The sequence below is a fragment of the Pteropus vampyrus genome, unplaced genomic scaffold (assembly GCF_000151845.1).
Source record: "Pteropus vampyrus isolate Shadow unplaced genomic scaffold, Pvam_2.0 Scaffold154, whole genome shotgun sequence".
Lineage (NCBI taxonomy): Eukaryota > Metazoa > Chordata > Mammalia > Chiroptera > Pteropodidae > Pteropus > Pteropus vampyrus.
The window spans coordinates 435323-454571 of record NW_011888935.1 but is presented as its reverse complement, the minus strand read 5'-3'; the positions used below and the strand labels follow the sequence as shown (position 1 = coordinate 454571).

The following is a 19249-nucleotide window of genomic DNA, read 5'->3' as shown; positions in this document are numbered from 1 at the left end:
AGCATTTTCTTCAATTCTTTGGCCGACAGGTTTTCTACAAATATCCAAATGCATAAAAATTATGAGTAAATGTTGCTATTTTTCCTCATAGTCGTCTGCAATACGTACTATTAGTATAGCCCTTTGGGGAGTTAAAGGGGAAGAGGCAACTATAAAACTGTTTAGAAAGTGTGCTCTTAACGACCGGCACAGAACCTGGCACACGAAAGGCAACCAGCAGATGCTGCTTGACTAAAATGAACCAATTCCAGCCCAGCTCTGCCTCCTGGACGATACGCGACTTTAGGCAAATCATCTCTCCCAGCACCAAGTTTCAAATCGTGTGACGTGAGTCTCATGATACCAACTATCCCCGGGAGTATTTCCAGGATAAGGCAATGCACAGAAAAACACGATCTCTAACCACTACACAAATATTAGGAATGAAAGAGCAGAAATCTGCCTCCATGCTATTTCTCAAATATTCCCAGATATTAACATTTTAGTGAATAAGAGCTGTAGAGATAGTCTCATTAGCATTATTATTATTTCAATAAATAAGTACTAAAGTTGTAAGACTAAATATTTTTCCCTGAGGGGCTCAAAGCTATTTTTAGTTACAATAGGAAAAAAAAGAACCTAGCTCATAGACGTTTCCATTTTTCCTGAGTTAGCCTTGCTGAAGATAAAAATAAAAGACTGCGAGTCATCCCCTTAGGGTGATTCAGAAGCACCAGCTACAGAACTTCACCTGCCGACTCTGTCTGAGTCTCCCTCTCGGTTTTTCTTTCGGCCTATCAGTTCTCCAGTGCTGTCTTCACTCCCATTTGACTTTTCTATGTATTGTTTATATTAATGACATTCTGAAATGTAATGTTCTTTTCCAATCTTTTAAAATGGTTCCTTGTCAGTTACCTGAATTTATTTCTTGTTGCTTGTTTTCATTGGTTAAGGGATTATCATACAATTTCAAGTACATTTCAATCGCGGATCTAGCAGCCTTGAAATAGAAGGCATGTCTCCTGAGTGTATCTTCTAATCTCAGAAGGTCGACATAGGCACGAAGGGTCATCTTTCTCATGCAGTATGTATGGAAGTCAAATTGATCATCGGTTATCTCAAAAAAGTGCTTAAAAACAAAACCACAAATTATCTCTTACATTTTTTCAATAATGTCTACTTTTGAAAAGAAAATCATAAAAAGCCCCCAGAAACCATTTTAACAGTCACGATTTCACTTAGTTGGCCTCTGCAGTATTTAATACCATGAAGGACACCAAGTTCTTCTCTGCACATAACTTAAGTTTTTCTTCCTATGATTCATTCCCGAGAAAACCTGTTTTGTGATGATACTCAATTTCTGTGTAGTAAATTAGATGATCAGATTATTTTCAAAAGCCTGGAAATTAGTATTGATATTTTAGCTTTAATGAAATATTTCTCAATATTCCCCCAAAATCAGTACGGCAGAGTTAAAAAGAGCTCTGAATGAAGACTGAATTTTTACTATACGATGACACAAAATATTTACGATTAGACTGCTCTGCTCAACCACGAGCTCTTCAAGGGCAACCCTGTCACGTCGCCCCCCAATGCCTGGAACAGGGCCCAGCACAACAGACATTCAGTTAAGTGCAGCATTTGCCAACTCAAGAGACCAGCTGCTCATCAGGCACGTGACCTCTTAATTACCCAGAGCCTCGATTATTTAAGTTAGGAATAAAGAAATCTATACAGCCAATTCCATAAGGTTGTTATAGGATCAAATGAGAAAATATTTTGAAGTTCATTCTAAACTGTAAACTGCTATAGACACACAGAGCACTATGGCTTTTTCTCACCCGACATGCTACCATTAACCTACCTACATTCCATTTTAGCAAAGGTTCTTAATCTGGAGTCTATGTATAAACAAGCGTAACATTTTCCTAAGAGAGAGCTCCAGGCTTTCATCCAAGTCTCAAAGGGTCCATGACTCTCCAAAAGTTTAGAACTAATTCCTCACCTAGATTAACCCTCTACCAAACAATTTATACTTTTATTTTCTTCGCTGCATGCATCTTTACCTGTCCTTTCTTTTCTCCTACTTTAGCTTCTCCAAACACATACAGAAAAATGAATGATCCAATACACCAGTTCAGAGCTAGCTCTTCTACTGCTTCATCTTCCCTGTCCTGCAGCCTAGTGACTCACTATGCAAAGGACACCCCAGTAAGTGTCCATGTCATCCTATAATTTAATGTCTTGGTAATTAGAAACACACTATACACAGAATTATATTTAATACCTGAGACTTTAAGTGAAGAACTCTAAGAAGAATGAAAGTACACAGTATGGAGGGAAAGAAATAGAAAAAAAATGAATGTTAGTTTATATTTACTCTTTCAAGAATCATGCTTTAATGACGTTGTATTTGAAAATTGCATTCCTCCCATCAGTAAGACAAATCAATTCATAAATAATAACAGCTTGGTTTCTAAATCAAAGGGTTACATATTTCATAAAGTTGTTTGTGGTCTTCCTTAATGTCAATCAAGTATGTCTAGTGCCATAAGAATATCTTAAAATTCAATACAACTAAGGAAAATGGCAGCCAAAAATCATGGCGATGAAAATACCTAAGAGATTACATGACCTTTATTAGGCCGAGAAACGTTTATGTGTGAAAAGGCAGATTCAAGAGATATTCTCAGCAGCACTAGCAAATACCGATTTTAAGTCAAATTCAGGAGGGAGCCTCATGGAACCACAAACGTTCAAGCCGCCTCTTTACCAGTAACAGCCCACAGGCTGCCTCTCTCCAGTTAACGTCTTCCACAAACCAGTAACCACTATCCCACTCTGCCTGAGGCTTCCAGTTTTCCCCTCGAAAGCCCTGCGCCTCAGGAACTCGGGAGAGCCCGCAAACCTGGGTGATCGATCTACTATAAGCTAATAATGGTGGTAGACCAGATACGGCTAGATTAAATTAGGAAATGTGGGATTCCACAAAACAATTTTGCTTTTGGAAGAAATGATGTATTGCAGACTCCTACTCAAAAACAATTATATCATCTTAGGTTGATTTTCAATTTTTTAACTTTTTATTTTGAAATAATTACAGATCCAGAGGAAGCTGCAATGGTAGTATAGAGTCGTTCTGAACACTCTTCCCTCAGTTTCCCCCAAAAGGCTACGTGCTACACAGCTACCAAAACCCAAAGTCTGCCACTGGTACAACTTGTGTGCAGTTAGTTCTGTGTGGTTTTACCACGTGTGGACTCGAGCAGCCACCACTACAGTCGGGGTACAGAACCATTCCATTACCACAAAGATCCCCCTTGTGCCACTTTGGGGTGACTTCTAGGTCTCCAAATTTGTAAGACGTAAAAACATACTAGATAACACAAACAGGGAACGTCAGTCCCTCCCCTCCCCCACGTCAGTCAAACATGAACTTATCAGCTCCCTGCAGAAACTAGGTGCCCGAATGCTGGCGCCCTGCTCACGCCCGTAACTCGACGTCCCCCTCATCATACACACTGGTTCTCTCTCTTTGAGTGGGGAGGGGACAGTAATGCCAGAATTCCTCAGGTTGTCAAAACTAGGCCTGAATCAAGTCGGGAAAGGTATCAGCAATGCCGTTCGCAGCACGGAGCACGGCTCTCTTCAGGGTTTTGGGGATCCCCTACCAAGCCGTCTCTTCTGACCCAGACTCCCCGCCTATTCCTGCTCTGAGTGACTGGATAGACTAACAGGAACGCATGCACGGAAATACTTAAAATCTGTAATAACTACACCAAAGAGGGTAGGCAATAAGCACTTACAGAGAATCTGCCATTATAAAGCATGTGTCAATCCGATAAAGATTAAGACACCAGAATATGAAGTAATGAACTTCCTATGGTTTTGAGCTACCAGAAGCCCTACATCTTATCAAAAAGTTTAGAAGTATGTATTCTTGCTCTGATTAGATATAAAGCAGCACACTAAATAATGAGAAACCCATCACCTGAAAAATGGTTAAAGAAAATTCAATTCTTAAAAGATGAAATAGTTTAAAATCTTATCCTGAACACAAGTTTATATCCCAGATTTTAAAGACGGTTGTTTTGTTTTGACTAAAACTCAAGTTCTAAACATCAGATTGGGCTGGACCATGTAACCTGTACATATATAACCCTAAAATCCTATTAAGGGTGGCAAGATTAAGACAGAAAAAGAACTAAACTGAGCCTATCCAGAATCCTAACATGTCAAATTCATATATGCCCTAGCTGAAACTGCCTTCATTGAAAGAATTCTGGAAAGAGTTCTTGAAGGCAGATGATTTAGCCCGAATTTAAACTTATTTCGCTAGTCACTGACCTTCTTTTTACAAGGTAAACTACAAAGATTTTTGAAAAGTGCTCATTTCTTTGCTAAAATACTTTAAATTCAGACACGAAAGTAATTCATGTAGATAACCTATTATAATAAATCTTTTAATTCAGCAATTACTCCTAAATCCTTACAATTATTTCATTAAGAATTTTCTTTTAGAAGTACAAATTAGTAGTTGATAGTTGGTCACGGGGATGGGGAGCACGGCATAGGGAATGCAGTTAGCATTAATATGATGGCTAGGTGGAGGGCCAGGGGACAAAGGGAGCAAATGGGGTGATCGTTTTATGAATTATACAGATGTCTAACCAATGTACTGTATACTTGAAACTAAATAAATTTTTAAAAAAAGAATTTTCTTTCAGATTACATGAACTATTAGAAATTAATTTTAGAAGCATTAATCACTCAGCAAATCTTTAATCACCCTATTTGTACTATGCACTCATATTCCTACATATTAGTTTTATTTATTTTTAGTATAAATTATTTCACTATAAAAAGACTAACTTTAAAACAACATAAGAATAGGCTCTTTCCTTGTTTATCTGTTACTCATATTTTCTATTCTCAAGCATTGACATCAAACCCTAAATAAAGACAGGAAAGATTCTAGCAATAACAAATGTGTAACGTGACCAGAGGGTGATAACCAATGATTTCCTATCATTTTTTTCCTTCAAAAATGCTTTCTACCAATCAAATGATATTCCTTGAACCAGAAGTATAGTTGACTCTTGAATGACATGGTTTTTATAATTTAAAAAAAAATGCGTATAAGTGGACCTGTGCAGTTCAAACCCTCATTGTCCAAAGGTCAACTCTATTTTCTACCCACAGTTGGAAATCACATATGCAAAGAGTAGACTGCAGTTATACTCAGATTTTCCACTGCACAGGGGTCGGCGCCCCAACCCAGGCATTGTCTAAGGGTCAACTGTCGTTTATCTGACTTCACACGGAATTTTATTTCGTGTTAGCTAAAAATCACTAAAAATTTAAGAGAAAGTATAATCTAAATGAAACTTAGTAATGGAATAGCTAGTGATCATATTCTAACAATCTTCAAAAATATTAACTAGAACAAAGTAAGATAGTTATTAATGTTAGCAGAAATGGGAGAGGTTCACAATCATAATGATCCTAAGGATGTTCAAATTTGACTTTCACAGAAAATCTGATCGATCTCTGGTTCTGGCCTCGCTGGAATTACTGATCCCTAAGTGCCCAGCAGTCCCTTCATTCAGGAAACAATCTGTCCCTCTCTGAGGTCCTGGTTAGCAAGAATGCATCTTTCCTAATAACAAACAGAAATGCTTTTAAAGTGACAGTCATCATCCACAAGCCAGTAACCTATGGTTCTATCACAGAAATAAGAGCCTGACTCACATGACAATGCTTGGAACCTGCCTGAATCACTTATCAGCCAAGGGCTTTATATTTTTCAAGGAGAAGATGAGAACTATTTTCCCTAAAGATATAGCCATCGAGCCCAGGCTTAAAAAGAAAAAAGCAAACAAAAAACAAAAAAAAAAAACAAAATAAAGCAAAACCTAGGTTATTTGTAAGAGGGCTCAGGTGTACTCCTAGTTCCGGTCCCCGTCAAAAGCCACCCCCTAAGATTCCGCCTTTCTTCTGGGTAACCTCAGAGGTTTCACATGGGAAAAAGGCCAAAGTGACTGCCGGAGTGCAGACTTCAGGCTCACCTGACTACGACGCCTGTGGTTTTATACTGCGTCAGCATGGGAACAGTGGTGCCGAGTGACCCCAACTGAGGGCTGCTGAGGACTGCCTCAGGGGTGCATGTGTGGCTCTTTTCCTCCTGTTGTCCATTTGGAAGGAGAGTGCTTCAGAGATGACAAAGAACAGGAAAACAAAAATTCACACAAAGGAAAAGAAAAGGCCCCTCACTAAGGCACATCACACACACAATCCTAAAAGCAAGTAATAAAATCAGCCTGCGAAGCAGTCACAGATCACTGCACGAGTACTGAATGTGAGGACGAACATCGTGGGAAGACAAACTGGAGAGAGGCCGACTACTGAGCAGATCCTGGCACAATGGGGAAAGAGGCGGCCATCAGCTTGTGTATCCTTCTAGGCTGGGGATGAAAACCAAATAATGGCCCGATTAGGGAACAGAAAGTTTGAACATATGTTACTAATAACCATAACGGCATATTAAATTAATCTTTCAGACAAAAATATGGAGACATGTTGAAATCGTAATCATTCGAGGATCAAAAGAAAGCAATTGTTGAATGACAATCTCGGAATGTTTGAAAGGCTAAAGATCGACTTTTTCACAATGAAGTTTCCAAAGTAGATAAAAGAGGTAGATGATCCCGGGCAGAAATCCATCTGCGTTTCTCATCACTTTACAAGAGAAAAATAACGTCAAAATTCTATCTACTTACCCTTTCTATTTCATGGCATTTTTTCAAGGCATCCCCATACCTCCCCAAACGCTGGTAAGCTGAGATGCACTCTGTCTGAAACCACATACACTGCATTTCATTTAGATTTTCCATGGCAGATGTTCCATCCTGAAACGGAATCATTCATAAATATAAGCAGCAAACAAGAAGAGATCCTAAAAATCTCATTTTCTCTTTTACAACTAAAGCTACAAATATTATGACAACAGCAATTAACAAATATATCAATGTGCTACCAAAAGGCTCCTAACAAATTTAAAATTACATAATGTCTTATTTACCCAGCTCTGCTGGAGTATTCAACGCTCTAAACAGAAAAGAGTCCAGATTACTAGAGCTCAGTTTCTAAGCGCCAAAGCTTTTAATTAAACTATTTTCTATAGTAATCCTATGAAGTAATGCCATCGTCTGCCTATTAAGCAAGTTTCTTAACCTTTCTTTGCTGATTCAGGATCACTATGATGTGCATCCATTAATGTCAAATTTGTCAGTAACAGTTCCAAGACTGCTTTTCAGTTTCTCAGTATCCTCCCTCCACATTAGGCTTCCGCTATTAATTGTCACTTTTTTGTGCCCATGGGTCTGCTCCTAACAGCATCTCCTGTTCTATGGCAAATTTTCTCATTTGCAGTGGGGTGACAAAATGAAATAATAAATTTTGTTAAGAATAGTTATTAATTCAGACTCAATGTGAATTCTGTGACCAGTGTTAGGACATAAAGTACCTAGTTTCACTGCAGGGGCACTTAGAGTATTGTCACATTTCTGAAGAGTTATTTCAATATATATTACATGGCCCCAGGAACTATGGCAATGGTTCATTTACATAAGTAATTACAATCTTTAGTTCTTTTTCACATCCATTATGTGTTATGAGTTCAATTTTCAGAATTCTCCTTAAAAGTATAAAAACTAACTCTGGGTGAATGAAATTATGGATGCATTTTATTTCTTCTTTATGGTTACGTATCTTTTCCTCTTTTTTGATAATTACATACGTTTATAAGAAATCTACATTATTTTTCATTTCATTACCAACTACAACTATGCACCTTGCATCAGCAACTCTGTATAAGAATTCTAAACTATGAAAAATCTACAAGAAGGAAATATGAGCACTTCCTTCACTCATTAGTGAGCAGACACGAACTGACTATCAAGGTTGCTGGCAGTTCTCTCCACTGGCTCACTGTTACCAGCACATGCTTCAGACGTGTCTGGCCAGTAGACCAGTATGGTAGACTACACAAGCTCTCCAAACAGCCTGGCAACTTGTCACAAGTGAGTGGACAACTAAAAGCAATTACGATGAGCAAGCTGAGCCACAGATTTTGGTGACTACTCTCAAACGGCCAACCTTTTCCCGTCTTTCTCACTCTCCTGTGCCTTTTCAGAGTCATCCTAGGTGTCTGGTGTGTATGAGTGTGTGTTTCAATCATTGGACCTGTTTAACGTAAGAAGTCCTGTGTACTCACTGGTAACTGCACTTTACTTCTAATCTCCAGGTTGGCCTTCCAGGTGGCACTTTTGTCTACACACATCACTGCTCTTATATCTACACTGGTACTCTCGTCTAACCTTCAAAGCTGTGATGCAGTGGGAAGGGCACTGAAGAGTTTGTGCCCCAGCACTGTTTATTATATGATCAAAGATGATTCCAGTAACCTCTTCGGAGCCTCAATCACCTTGCTGCAAAATGTCACACAAATACGATAAAGGGCGCATCAAGAACATAAACAGAATTATTATTTTCCTAAATTTTTTTCTCCTAATATTCATCCTTCTTGCTCATACTTTTCCTCAACATTACATCAGCCACTTTGCAGCTGCTGTTGATCCTATGGCATCTGAGTTTTAGAAACACTAGCCACTGCAGTTTCTGCTCCTACGACAAAATCCTAAAACCTGTGTTTAAAAGTCAGAGACCCCTAAGCTAGAATCCTGGATCCAAATAAATGACTAGCTCGGTGATCTCCAGTTGGCACAGTATTTGACCTCCCTAAACATCTTCTTAACTCTAATCCTGCTATTACAGGATTGTTAAGATTAAATGATATCATGTACATAAATGTATTTAACTCAGTGCTTAATAATTGTTAAAGCCACTTTCTATTTCTTCTTAGGAATGGTAGACAAATTATCAGCACTACTCTAAATATCAGAAAGTAAAGGTCAGGCAGGTTCAGATGAAAAGCCCTTTTTTTGATGAGAAAGAAACAACCGGTCTATAGGTAGTGGCCCTAATGAAAAATTAGAGATAACACACATTTAGTTTTCATTAAAGACTACTATCTAAAGACCATTCATTGTTTCTTTCTCATCATAAAAATATACATGACATATATTTCATATATATCTCCTATACATGTGCATATATACACAGGACACACATATTTTTGTGAATATCTAATAATGTGAGACTTCAATTTCTTAAATTTGATGGGCACAAAATGATAGCTTATAATTCTCCTGATTACTGATAAAGACGTATTTCTTGGCCATTCCATTTTCCACTTCTGTGAACTGTTCATATCCTTTGCCCATACTTGCCTTTTTTTACTGAGTTTTGTGTGTGTGTTTACATTTCTATGACATCATTCTTGCAAGCAGTCAAATTTTCATAATATAAGTTCAGGCTATTCTGTCGCTTCTAAATTACAAGGGGTTTCCATTCATAACCAGACACAACTAGAATTTAGTTAACATTTAAGGAAGGTGGCACGCTGGTGCTGTAGTAGCAATACATTAGCATTACAGAGCACAGTGGTAACTTATTTTCATCCTAAATAACTTACCTGCAAACACCAGCACGAAAGCCCTCCTTCTACTTCCTATGTAATGTGTACTTTAGAGATATAAATTATTTATTTCAAAGTATCTTAATTAAAACTTGGAAAGCAAATTTGCAACAACAGTTTTCTCATTATGCTTCAACGTCACATTCAATGTGTGTCATATAACCATTTCACTGTTATATTAACCATTTCACCGAATTCTTTGGAGATCATAAATTCTTTTTTCATTATATGAGTTGGAAATATCTTCTCTAATTCTATGGTTTATCTTCTCCCTATGGTTATTTTTGTTATACATTATCTTTAATATAGTCAAGTGTATCAATTTCACTCTTATACTTTATGCTTCTGGTGTCTTAAGAAATGTTTCCTACCTCAAGCCCTAAAGATAAACTACTATATTTTACTCTAAAAGCTTGAAAGGTTTGCTTTCCATATTTGGATCTTAATCCACCTGGAATCAATATGTGTGCAGTAAGATAAGGATGTCATTTTACTTTTTTCAACACAAGTAACTAATCGCCCCAGCAGTATCTTTTCATCTCTGATTTTTGAACTTATATTCCAGAATGCCATAGAGACTAGTAGCTCACAGCTTTAGTTCTACACAGAAAGAATTCTATGAGCAATTCTGAAGATAGCGTAAAAGAGAAATTAAACAGAAGAAATATGCGACTACAAATTACTAGTGAGACAAAAAAATTATAAATCGAATACTACACATGTTCACTGAAGTGTGGTACATTGCTTATTTTTGTATAAAGCTATTTCGCTCCTGCTATTGCTTTTTAATCATCCATCACCAGAAGCACATGCACATACACACACCCAACCACCATAAAAAGCCAGACTTAGGATATGAGTTAAATGGGATTTAAAAAAAATAATAACAAAAATGAATTCTTAGCAACTTCAGTGGCAATCTTTATAAATCACCACAGAACTTAAGGTTAATTTTACCAACTCGGACAATCGCATGCTATTTCCTACCCTCGTGAACTTGGAGCACATTTCCTCTGCTTCTTTTATCATATTTGCTCGAAGCATGTATTTTGCACATTTAGAATTGATGAATCTATCAGCCGTGTCTAAAGACTGCGCTTCATCCATCCACTTTGCAGCTTCTTTGAGGTTACCTATATGCTTTAAGAAATGAAAGTATTTTAAAATTATAGTTTATGATTAAGAGAATATGGGTGCAATATCAATGGCAAATATGTATAAAGACAAATTAGAAATCTGGTACCATTTCTGTAAAATTTATCTAGATATCTTTAGATAAATTAACATTCATATTTACTAAGAGCTGAATCAAATGATTAACCCTGATTACACAACTATGCAATCTAAAACTCTTTAGAATTATTAGAGGATTAGAAATAGATTATCAGGGTGCCATACGAGTAATTTCTACACAGAAATAACTCCAAGAGTTCTTAAAGTGGCCAAATTCTTCAGCTACTCAAAACACATGACTAGGATTTTACCTTGTAAATCTTTGCTTTCAAATAAAATAATTCTATTAGAGTTGGAGTACTGGCAATTGCAGCATTAATATAATCCAAAGCCAAAGAATACTGCCCAAGTTTATCAAAGTGCTGTGCCAGGAAATACTGAACCCAGAGCAGCGTTGTTGGGGGCTCCTTCTCCCCATTCTCTGCAATCAAACAAACAACATTATTATAGGAAAGAAAGCAAGGTAAAGCACGTCACATACTTCCTCTCCCCCAAAGCATCATGAAATTAATAATTATTACAATCGTAAACAGTAAAAACCCAGCAAAAATGACCAGTTTCAACAGAAAGAGGTACGACTTCATGCCATCAAGTTCAAAACGTGCAGCCAAGCAGAGAAACAAGACTCTAGTTTCACAGACTTCTAAGCTCTGCCTCACTCCAAGGAAACAGTGCTGGAGAAAGAAGGTAACGCAGCCTAACTACAAATTCTCTAAGAGCATGAGGCGTTAGGCCCAGGAGAGGTCAAGGAGAAGGGCTTGAAGGGAAGATGTCCTAACTACCACTGCAAGACTTCCACAAAGACAAGACTGCCAGGGCTTAGCACTGTCTAGGCCTTCGCACTATATCAGGGAAACCCAAAGTTGAAGAGTGTGAAGAAACATTCCTGACAAGACAGAAGTAATCCTATGTGACAAAAGCAGTCACATACAATCAGCTGAGCTCTATTCTGCTCCCCATCCTGTCCCCTCAAGCTACAGAAGAGTCGATAAAGAAACACCAAGCTCTCCAAATAGATTCCAGAAAGGAAGACCTACAGGTATAAAATGAGGAAGAAAGAGTGGAAAGGGAACTTACCCATACTACATCAGAAAAAACAGGTTTTGAGCTGACCAAATGAAATAACAATGCAAACACAAAAATGAGTATCAATTAAAACGCAAATAATAAAAACAAAAAGCTCAGCATTTATCGTGCTCCTCTTACATAAAACTATATTTCAGGGGAGCCAAATAACTGATGACGGAAAGTTATTTGTAAGATTTCTAGCTGATAAATACAGAAAGAATGAGGATTTGAAGGAAAGAAGGGACTGGGACAATGAACCTCAGTAGCTGCTAAATCTTCAGGTGAGAAGCCAACAAGGAACTCTTCACTGGGCAGGATGAGAGCATCTGAACCTTAACCTTAACATCACAAAAAAAGACTAAAAGAATGTCTTCTGCCTCTAGGTGTGACAGGAAGTACAATGTATCACGCATGAAATATTCACACAGAACCTGAATCTAATCAAGCCTGTAAACCTAACTGTAAGTTCACGAGAAATATGGATGTCAGCAAAAATATTAAATGATGCCATGAGAAAGCAAATTAGCCAAATCCAGAAAACAGGACATTCCACAAGACGAATGACCTTTCAATAAATGACATTTAAAAAGAGGAGCAGAGCACTACTCAAGATTAAAAGAATATCAGAGACATAAAACAAGTGTGGACTTTAGCAGGACCCACACTAAAATAAAGCAATTATACAAAGATATTATTTTAAAGATAATGAGGGAAATGTGCGTGTGGACTAGGTGTTAAGTTACCATGACATGAGAGTTAATTTTGTGCGAGAAAGCACTGTGGTTAGATCTTCTGTTTAAGTGTTTTAAAGAGTTAGAGATGTATATTATGGTACTTACAGGTGAAGCAGTATGTCTGCTTTAAAAGATACTCTAGAAAAATAAGTGGACTGAAGGTACTTCAAATAAGACTGGCAAAATGTTGATGGTAACAGAGCTGGGTGATAGGGATACAGAGGTTCATTATCCTATTTATTTCTGTATCTGTAATTTTATATGGAATTTGTTTCAAACAACAAAAACAAAAGAGTCATGACATGTAAAAGACACATGAAGAAACCAGACTAAAGTTGCCATCTGCATGACAAAGTATTCTAGAGTGTTTTCTAAATTAAGTTGCCTTGATTTACAAATGCCCCTACAAACAGAGAAACAAAGAATGAAATTATACAGAATTAAAAATTTTTTAAAAAGTAGAAAGAACTAGGGGTTAAATAAACACACATTTCGATATAAGCTAATAACTACAAGATTTTTGGCAAGACCTCAACCTCTCAAGTCTGTTAACACACATTAAAATAGGGTCAACTCCCAACTCACAATACTATGGAAAACTTAAATAAAATTGAAGTGCTCTTCTCATTTCATTCCTTCAAAAACTATTTGGTACATAGCTATCACGTAGCATGTACATAATAAACATAAGATGATTTAACTGTAAGTGATTAAAAATGTATTGAAATGAGTAACCAAATTGCAATTCAATCTAATTTAAACTTACCATAAGGGCTAAAAAAGTCACATGCTTTAAGAGAGGCTTCATAATTAGTAACAAGCTCCTGGATTATAGAAATCTGTTAAAGAAACACAGTTTAAATTTTTTTTTAATATTATACTGAAGATATTTATACTTATTGTGGATTAAATTAGATTTCAAAACAATATACCACTTATTTCAAAATTATACATTAACTAAACTATTAGGGTGTCTGCTCTCCATCCCTAACTCCCTGTGTGGGGAGAAAATGAGAAAAAAACACAGAAAATACACTGATCTATTAATAATAAACGAAAGCTTATTAATTTCTCATCTCGATAAGTAGTTTCAGGTTTTAAAGAACAAATTATCACTAGTTATTAAAAAAACTTTTTTTGCCAATAAACCCATCTGTATAATTTCTTATTAACAGTTATTCTATTTGCTTCTTGCTTCCTGCTATTATATTGTATTCAGATTTGAATAATAGTATTCAGATTTGTATTGTATTCAGATTTTCTAAAATGTCGCTCATCACGAAATAGTCAAATAAAATGATCAATCCAAACTATACAGTGAGTTGATGGAAGAGGTGCACTCCTAACCAGATGTTTCAACTACCTTTGTTTTTCGTGATAATTATAATAAATGTGAATTTCAATGATATATTCAGGTAGGACCGAAATATTATAAACTGCACTGTAAACGTGCTATGTCCTGGGAGTGCCAAACAAAAAGCGACATGAATTAGAAGTGGCAGTTGAAAAACAGCAGCTCGTGTGTACAGTTGGTAATAAATGCCTATTGATCATAACTGTTCAGAATGAGTTGGAAAATATAACTGTCTTATTTGAGAACTTCAAAAAGAAAGGTCAAAGAGAAGGAAAAGCATTAAAACTTTTAATAGCATCTGACCAACGTGGTATTATTTTAATAGTGATGACTTTGAAAGTTTTATAAATTGAGATGCCACTAATGCCACCAGAAAAAGGGGACACACCAGAGAGGGGAATAACAACAGTAGTAAGCCATTATCACGAGTGCTTTACATATATTACAGTAATAATTATAATAAGTCAACCCTATACAGCACTTACTATGTGCTAGCAACTATTTAAGTACTTTACCTGTATTAACTGAGCCTCAAAACAACCTGATATGGTGTGAACAACGATCAAACTTCACTTAACAGGCAAAGGGGGAAAAAATTAGCTGAAAGTATACAACGGCAAAGCCAGAATCCACCCCAAGCACCAAAGCTCCGGAGTTTAGCTCTTAACTATTCTGCTACACTGGTCACTGATATATGGGGCACTGGCACATTTATTACTTTAACTCACAGGGGTACATTATGACTAGAAACTAATTAACAGCAGGACAGTAACCTTTCCCTTGTCAAAACGCACAGTGAACAGCACACTCAATGGTGAAAGAATGAAAGCATGTCCACGAAGATCAAGAACAAGGCAAGGATGCCTGCTTTCATTAGTTCTATTCAACATCATACTAGAAGCTCTAGCCAAAGCAATTAGGCAAGAAAAAGAAATAAAAAGCATTCAAATTAGAAAGGAATAAGTACATATATCTGTTTGCACATGACATAACCTTACCTACTGAAAACTCTAGTGATTTCACAAAAAAGTAAAACTTGTTAGAATAAATGAATTCAACAGAGTAGCAAAATACAAAGTCGACATGCAAAAATCAGTTGCATTTCTATACACAATGAACAATTTGAAAAGGAAATTACAAAAACAATTCCATTCAAAATAGCATCAAAAAGAATACTTAGGAATTAACTTAATCAAGTACGTGAAAGACTTGTACGATGAAAAGTACAAAACAATGCTGAAAGAAATTAAAGACAAATAAATGGAAACACATCCCATGTTTATGAATTGAAAGACAATATTAAAATGTCAATACTACTCAAAGAGATCTACAGATTCAATGCAGTCACTATTAAAATTCCAATGACTTTTTTTTTTGCAGAAATAGAAAAAGCTCACCCTAAAATTCACGTGGAATCTCAAGGGACCCCAAACAGCCAAAACAATCTTGAAAAACAAGAACAAAACCAGACGACTCACACTCCTGATTTCAAAACTTGCTATAAAGCTCCAGTAATCAAAACAGTGTGATATTTGCATAAAGACTGACATAGAGACTGATGGAATGACATGGAGAGCCCAGAAATAAACCCCTCCATATATAGCCAAATGGTTTTTGACAAGGGTGCCAAGACCCTTCAATGGGGAAAGGATATTTTTTTAAACAAATGATGCTGAGAAAACTGGATCTACGTGCAAAAAAATGAAGCTAGACCCTTACCTAATACCACATACAAAAATGGAACTCAAAATGGATCAAGGACCTTAATTTGAGACCTAAAACAACAAAACTCTTAGAAGAAAACATAAGACAAAAGCTTCACAGCCATGGATTTGGCACGGCTTTCTTGTATATGACATTAAAGGCACTGGTAACAACAATAAAAAGACAAACTGGACTTGATGAAAATTTTAAAATTTTGTTCATCAAAAAGACACTACCCACAGAGTAAAAAGGTAACGCACAGAATGGGAGAAAATATTTGTAAATCTCATATCTAATAAGGGATTAGTCTATGGCCATGCCACCCTGAACAAGCCCGATCTCCTCTGATCTCAGAAGCTAAGCAGGGTCAGGCTTGGTTAGTACTTGGATGGGAGACCACCTAGGAAGAACCAGGTGCTGTAGGCATAAAAAATAAATAAAAAATAAGGGACTATAAGCTGATAAGGTCCTTGCAATCTGTGAGATCAACCAAGGGTTGCCTCGCCTAAAAAAATAAAATTAAATTAAAATAAAATAAAATAAATAATAATAATAATAATAAGGGATTCATACCTAGAATATAAAGAGAACTCCTAAAACTCAACAAAAACCCAATTCAAAAATGGGCAAAGTACTTGAATAGACATTTCACCAGGAAAGGTATATACAAGTAACCATTAAGCACATGAAAAGATCAAAACTACAACAAGACATAACCTCACACTCCTCTCCCCAAAAAACAACAAAAACAAAAACAGAAAACAACGGTTGATAAGGATGTAAAGAAATCGGAACCCTTGTGCACTACTAGTAGGAATGTAAAATGGAACAACTGCTATGGAAAACATGGCAGTTTCTCAAAAAATTAAAAATAGAAGTACCAAATGATCCAGCAATTCTACTTCTGGGTATATACCCAATAAGATTAAAAGCAAAGTCGGAAAGAGATATTTGTACACTCATGTTCATAACAGAATTATTCACAAGAGCCAAAACATAGAAGCTACCCAAGTGAATACTGATGAACAGTTAAGCAAAATGTGTTATATATGTAAAATGGAGTATTTTTCAGCCTTGAAAAGGGAAATTTTGCAATACGCTACAACATGGATGAACCCTGACATTATGCTAAGGGAAATGAGCCAGTCACTACATGATTCCACTTATATGAGGTATTTAACAGTAGTCAAAACCATAAAGACAGAAAGCATAAGGATGGTTGTCAGGGGCAGGGCGGATGGGAAGTCATTGTTTAATGGGTATAGTGTCAGTTGTCCAAGATAAAAAGAGTTATGGGAATGGACAGTGGTGATGGTTGCACAAAAATCTGAATGTCTTTAATACCAAAACTGTACATTTAAAAATGGTTACAACAGTAAATTTTATGTTAAGTGTATTTTACCACAATAATATTTTTTTGAAAACCTAGTGGTCCTCAGATCACTAATATCATCATTAGCACCACCTGGTAATTTGTTAGAGATGCAAATTTCTGGACCAAACCTGATTTACATAAGCAGAAACTCTGGGCCCAGCAATTTGTTTTTAGCAAGCCCTCTAAAATTAGCTCTGATACACATACACAAAGTTTGATAACTGATGAAAATGCTACAAAAAGGCTATTATTATAAAACAAAATTAAAGATAATAGACATTTTTAACCCACCATGACCAATACCACCCCATCAATCTCACTTAAAACACCTGTCACTTAAAAAATTTTCCAGGCTTAGAAATTCAGTACTCAAGTTGTTCAATTCATAGAGCCAAATATTTTTTCATGAACTTACAATGCCATCTACTGGCAGTTGCAAAAACTGTACAACAGGTTTTAAATAACGGTGTATACACATATATATGTGTGTGTTTATATACTATACACACCTTTGCCTCTCTAGGTGAAACATTTTTAAAGTCAGTTCAATAATGAAACAAAGTACAACAAAACATACACATAGTTCTTCATAAAGTTACACATAATTCTTCATAAAGGATTATAAACAATACTGGATAAAATATATCCTCAGCTTCAGAACTTCAAGGATTAAGGAAAAATCAAGATAAGTCTACATGAAACCTAAATAAAAAAACTGAAGAACACTGGATACCATGGTTGATTAGGCATATTGTTTGAACCTTAAAATATATCTCGGTCGCCCAGTAATTAAGTGAATAATTCCATTCTTTAAATGTATCTACGAAAGTCAGTCTGGGGAGTTTGACTCAGACATAAGGATCCATATTTTGCCTCATTTATTTACCATTTATATCTCAGGAAGTACATTCGACTCCTTCCTTGTGAAACTTAGTATGTAATGGCTATACTTTTTGAAAATAGTATTTTGCCGCACTGTCATTTAAAATCAAGAAAGTCAAAAAAAGAGAGAAAAAAATTAAAGTAAAAAAATTGTAAGTTTTAAAAATTAAAACTAGAAAGCCAATCTACTTAAGTTAGGTATCTAAGATCACAATGAAAAATAGCCTCAAAATGGGCAGCTTAAATTATATGGTCAAAATTTTTTGCGAACTGAAAAAACTTCCAAGTTCAACCACCTTCTCTTGATTTAAATATTTTCTTCTAATAGCTATATTTAATCAGGATTGACGCAGTTTGATTTTTGCTAACCAAATCTAACCTGGGCAAATATCACGACTACCACAGATCTTTCGTAACATATGGCCCTTGGTGCTTTTCTATGTATGAGTTAAAAAGCTTATTATTAACCTTAAAGAAAAAATTCGACTTCACCATATATGATACACAATTTTTCACAATATAGTTACGAACCGTGTTTAAAATGTTACTGCACCATGAAAGCCACTGAGAGGATCTCTTCATTTTTTTTACCCATTTCATTTTTTATGCTTAGGAAACTAAGCATAATAGTGTATCCACAAGGACCGAAATCACTGGATTAATTTCCAATAAATGTACAATTAGTAGTGACGATTTTGGTTTCAAAGAAACTAGTTACAGAGGTGACCCGCCCAGAACCACGATGCTAACATGGCGTAAGCCGCCTGCTGCAGGGAGGAGGCATGAGGAGCAGGAGTGGAGCTCCAATACCTCCTGCGAGCCGAGCACTTTCGCACTTCATTTAACTCAAACACACTTCAGCTCCTTAAATGTCATTTGCCCCAACTTTATGATCCAGAAACAGATTCAGGTAGTGGCTCAAGCAAGTAAGTGATGGAGTCAGGATTACAAACCAGGCCTGATTCCAAAGCAATGTTCTTTATCCAAAGAATTCCCACTATTTTCCAAAGTATAATACATATGATGGAACATGAAATGATTGCAGTTAATTCACCAAATGAAACTGTTATGTTTTTATGTATTTTATAAAAAATAAACTAGTATAGACCCGTGGTTTTTATGAAAAATACAAAAAGTAATCAAATTTAGTGAAAAATCAATAAATTTTAGGTGTTCCCCAGCCAAATGATTCAGTACTTCCCAAAGAAACATTCCAATGAAGTACATGATTCTCTCTTTCTTCACTGAATAAGAGGCCAAGTGTTTTTGTAACTCTGTACCTACTGTCACCAGTTTCTGAAGGGTACACATAGCTCCACATA

The 19249-nt window shown here is 36.2% G+C and overlaps 1 protein-coding gene and 1 pseudogene across 5 annotated transcripts in view; one reads left to right on the top strand and one right to left on the bottom strand.

The window, feature by feature from the left end:
- Positions 1-1018: 1018 nt before the first annotated feature.
- Positions 1019-19249, bottom strand: part of NAA16 (N(alpha)-acetyltransferase 16, NatA auxiliary subunit) — a 53424-nt gene continuing 35193 nt past the window's right edge. For 3 of the 5 annotated variants that reach the window (XM_011369744.2, XM_023536357.1, XM_023536358.1), the window contains 6 exons: positions 13379-13451; positions 11062-11231; positions 10565-10717; positions 6759-6887; positions 6048-6188; positions 1019-1108 (listed from right to left, as the gene is read on the bottom strand). In XM_011369744.2, the coding sequence (XP_011368046.1) occupies positions 6135-6188; positions 6759-6887; positions 10565-10717; positions 11062-11231; positions 13379-13451 (579 nt within the window). In that variant the 3' untranslated portion in view covers positions 1019-1108; positions 6048-6134. Of the gene's footprint in view, positions 1109-6047; positions 6444-6758; positions 6888-10564; positions 10718-10812; positions 11232-13378; positions 13452-19249 lie in introns of those variants that run through there. The other 2 variants (XM_011369742.2, XM_011369747.2) reach the window with 2 other exon arrangements.
- LOC111745415 lies at positions 15977-16096 on the top strand (annotated as a pseudogene).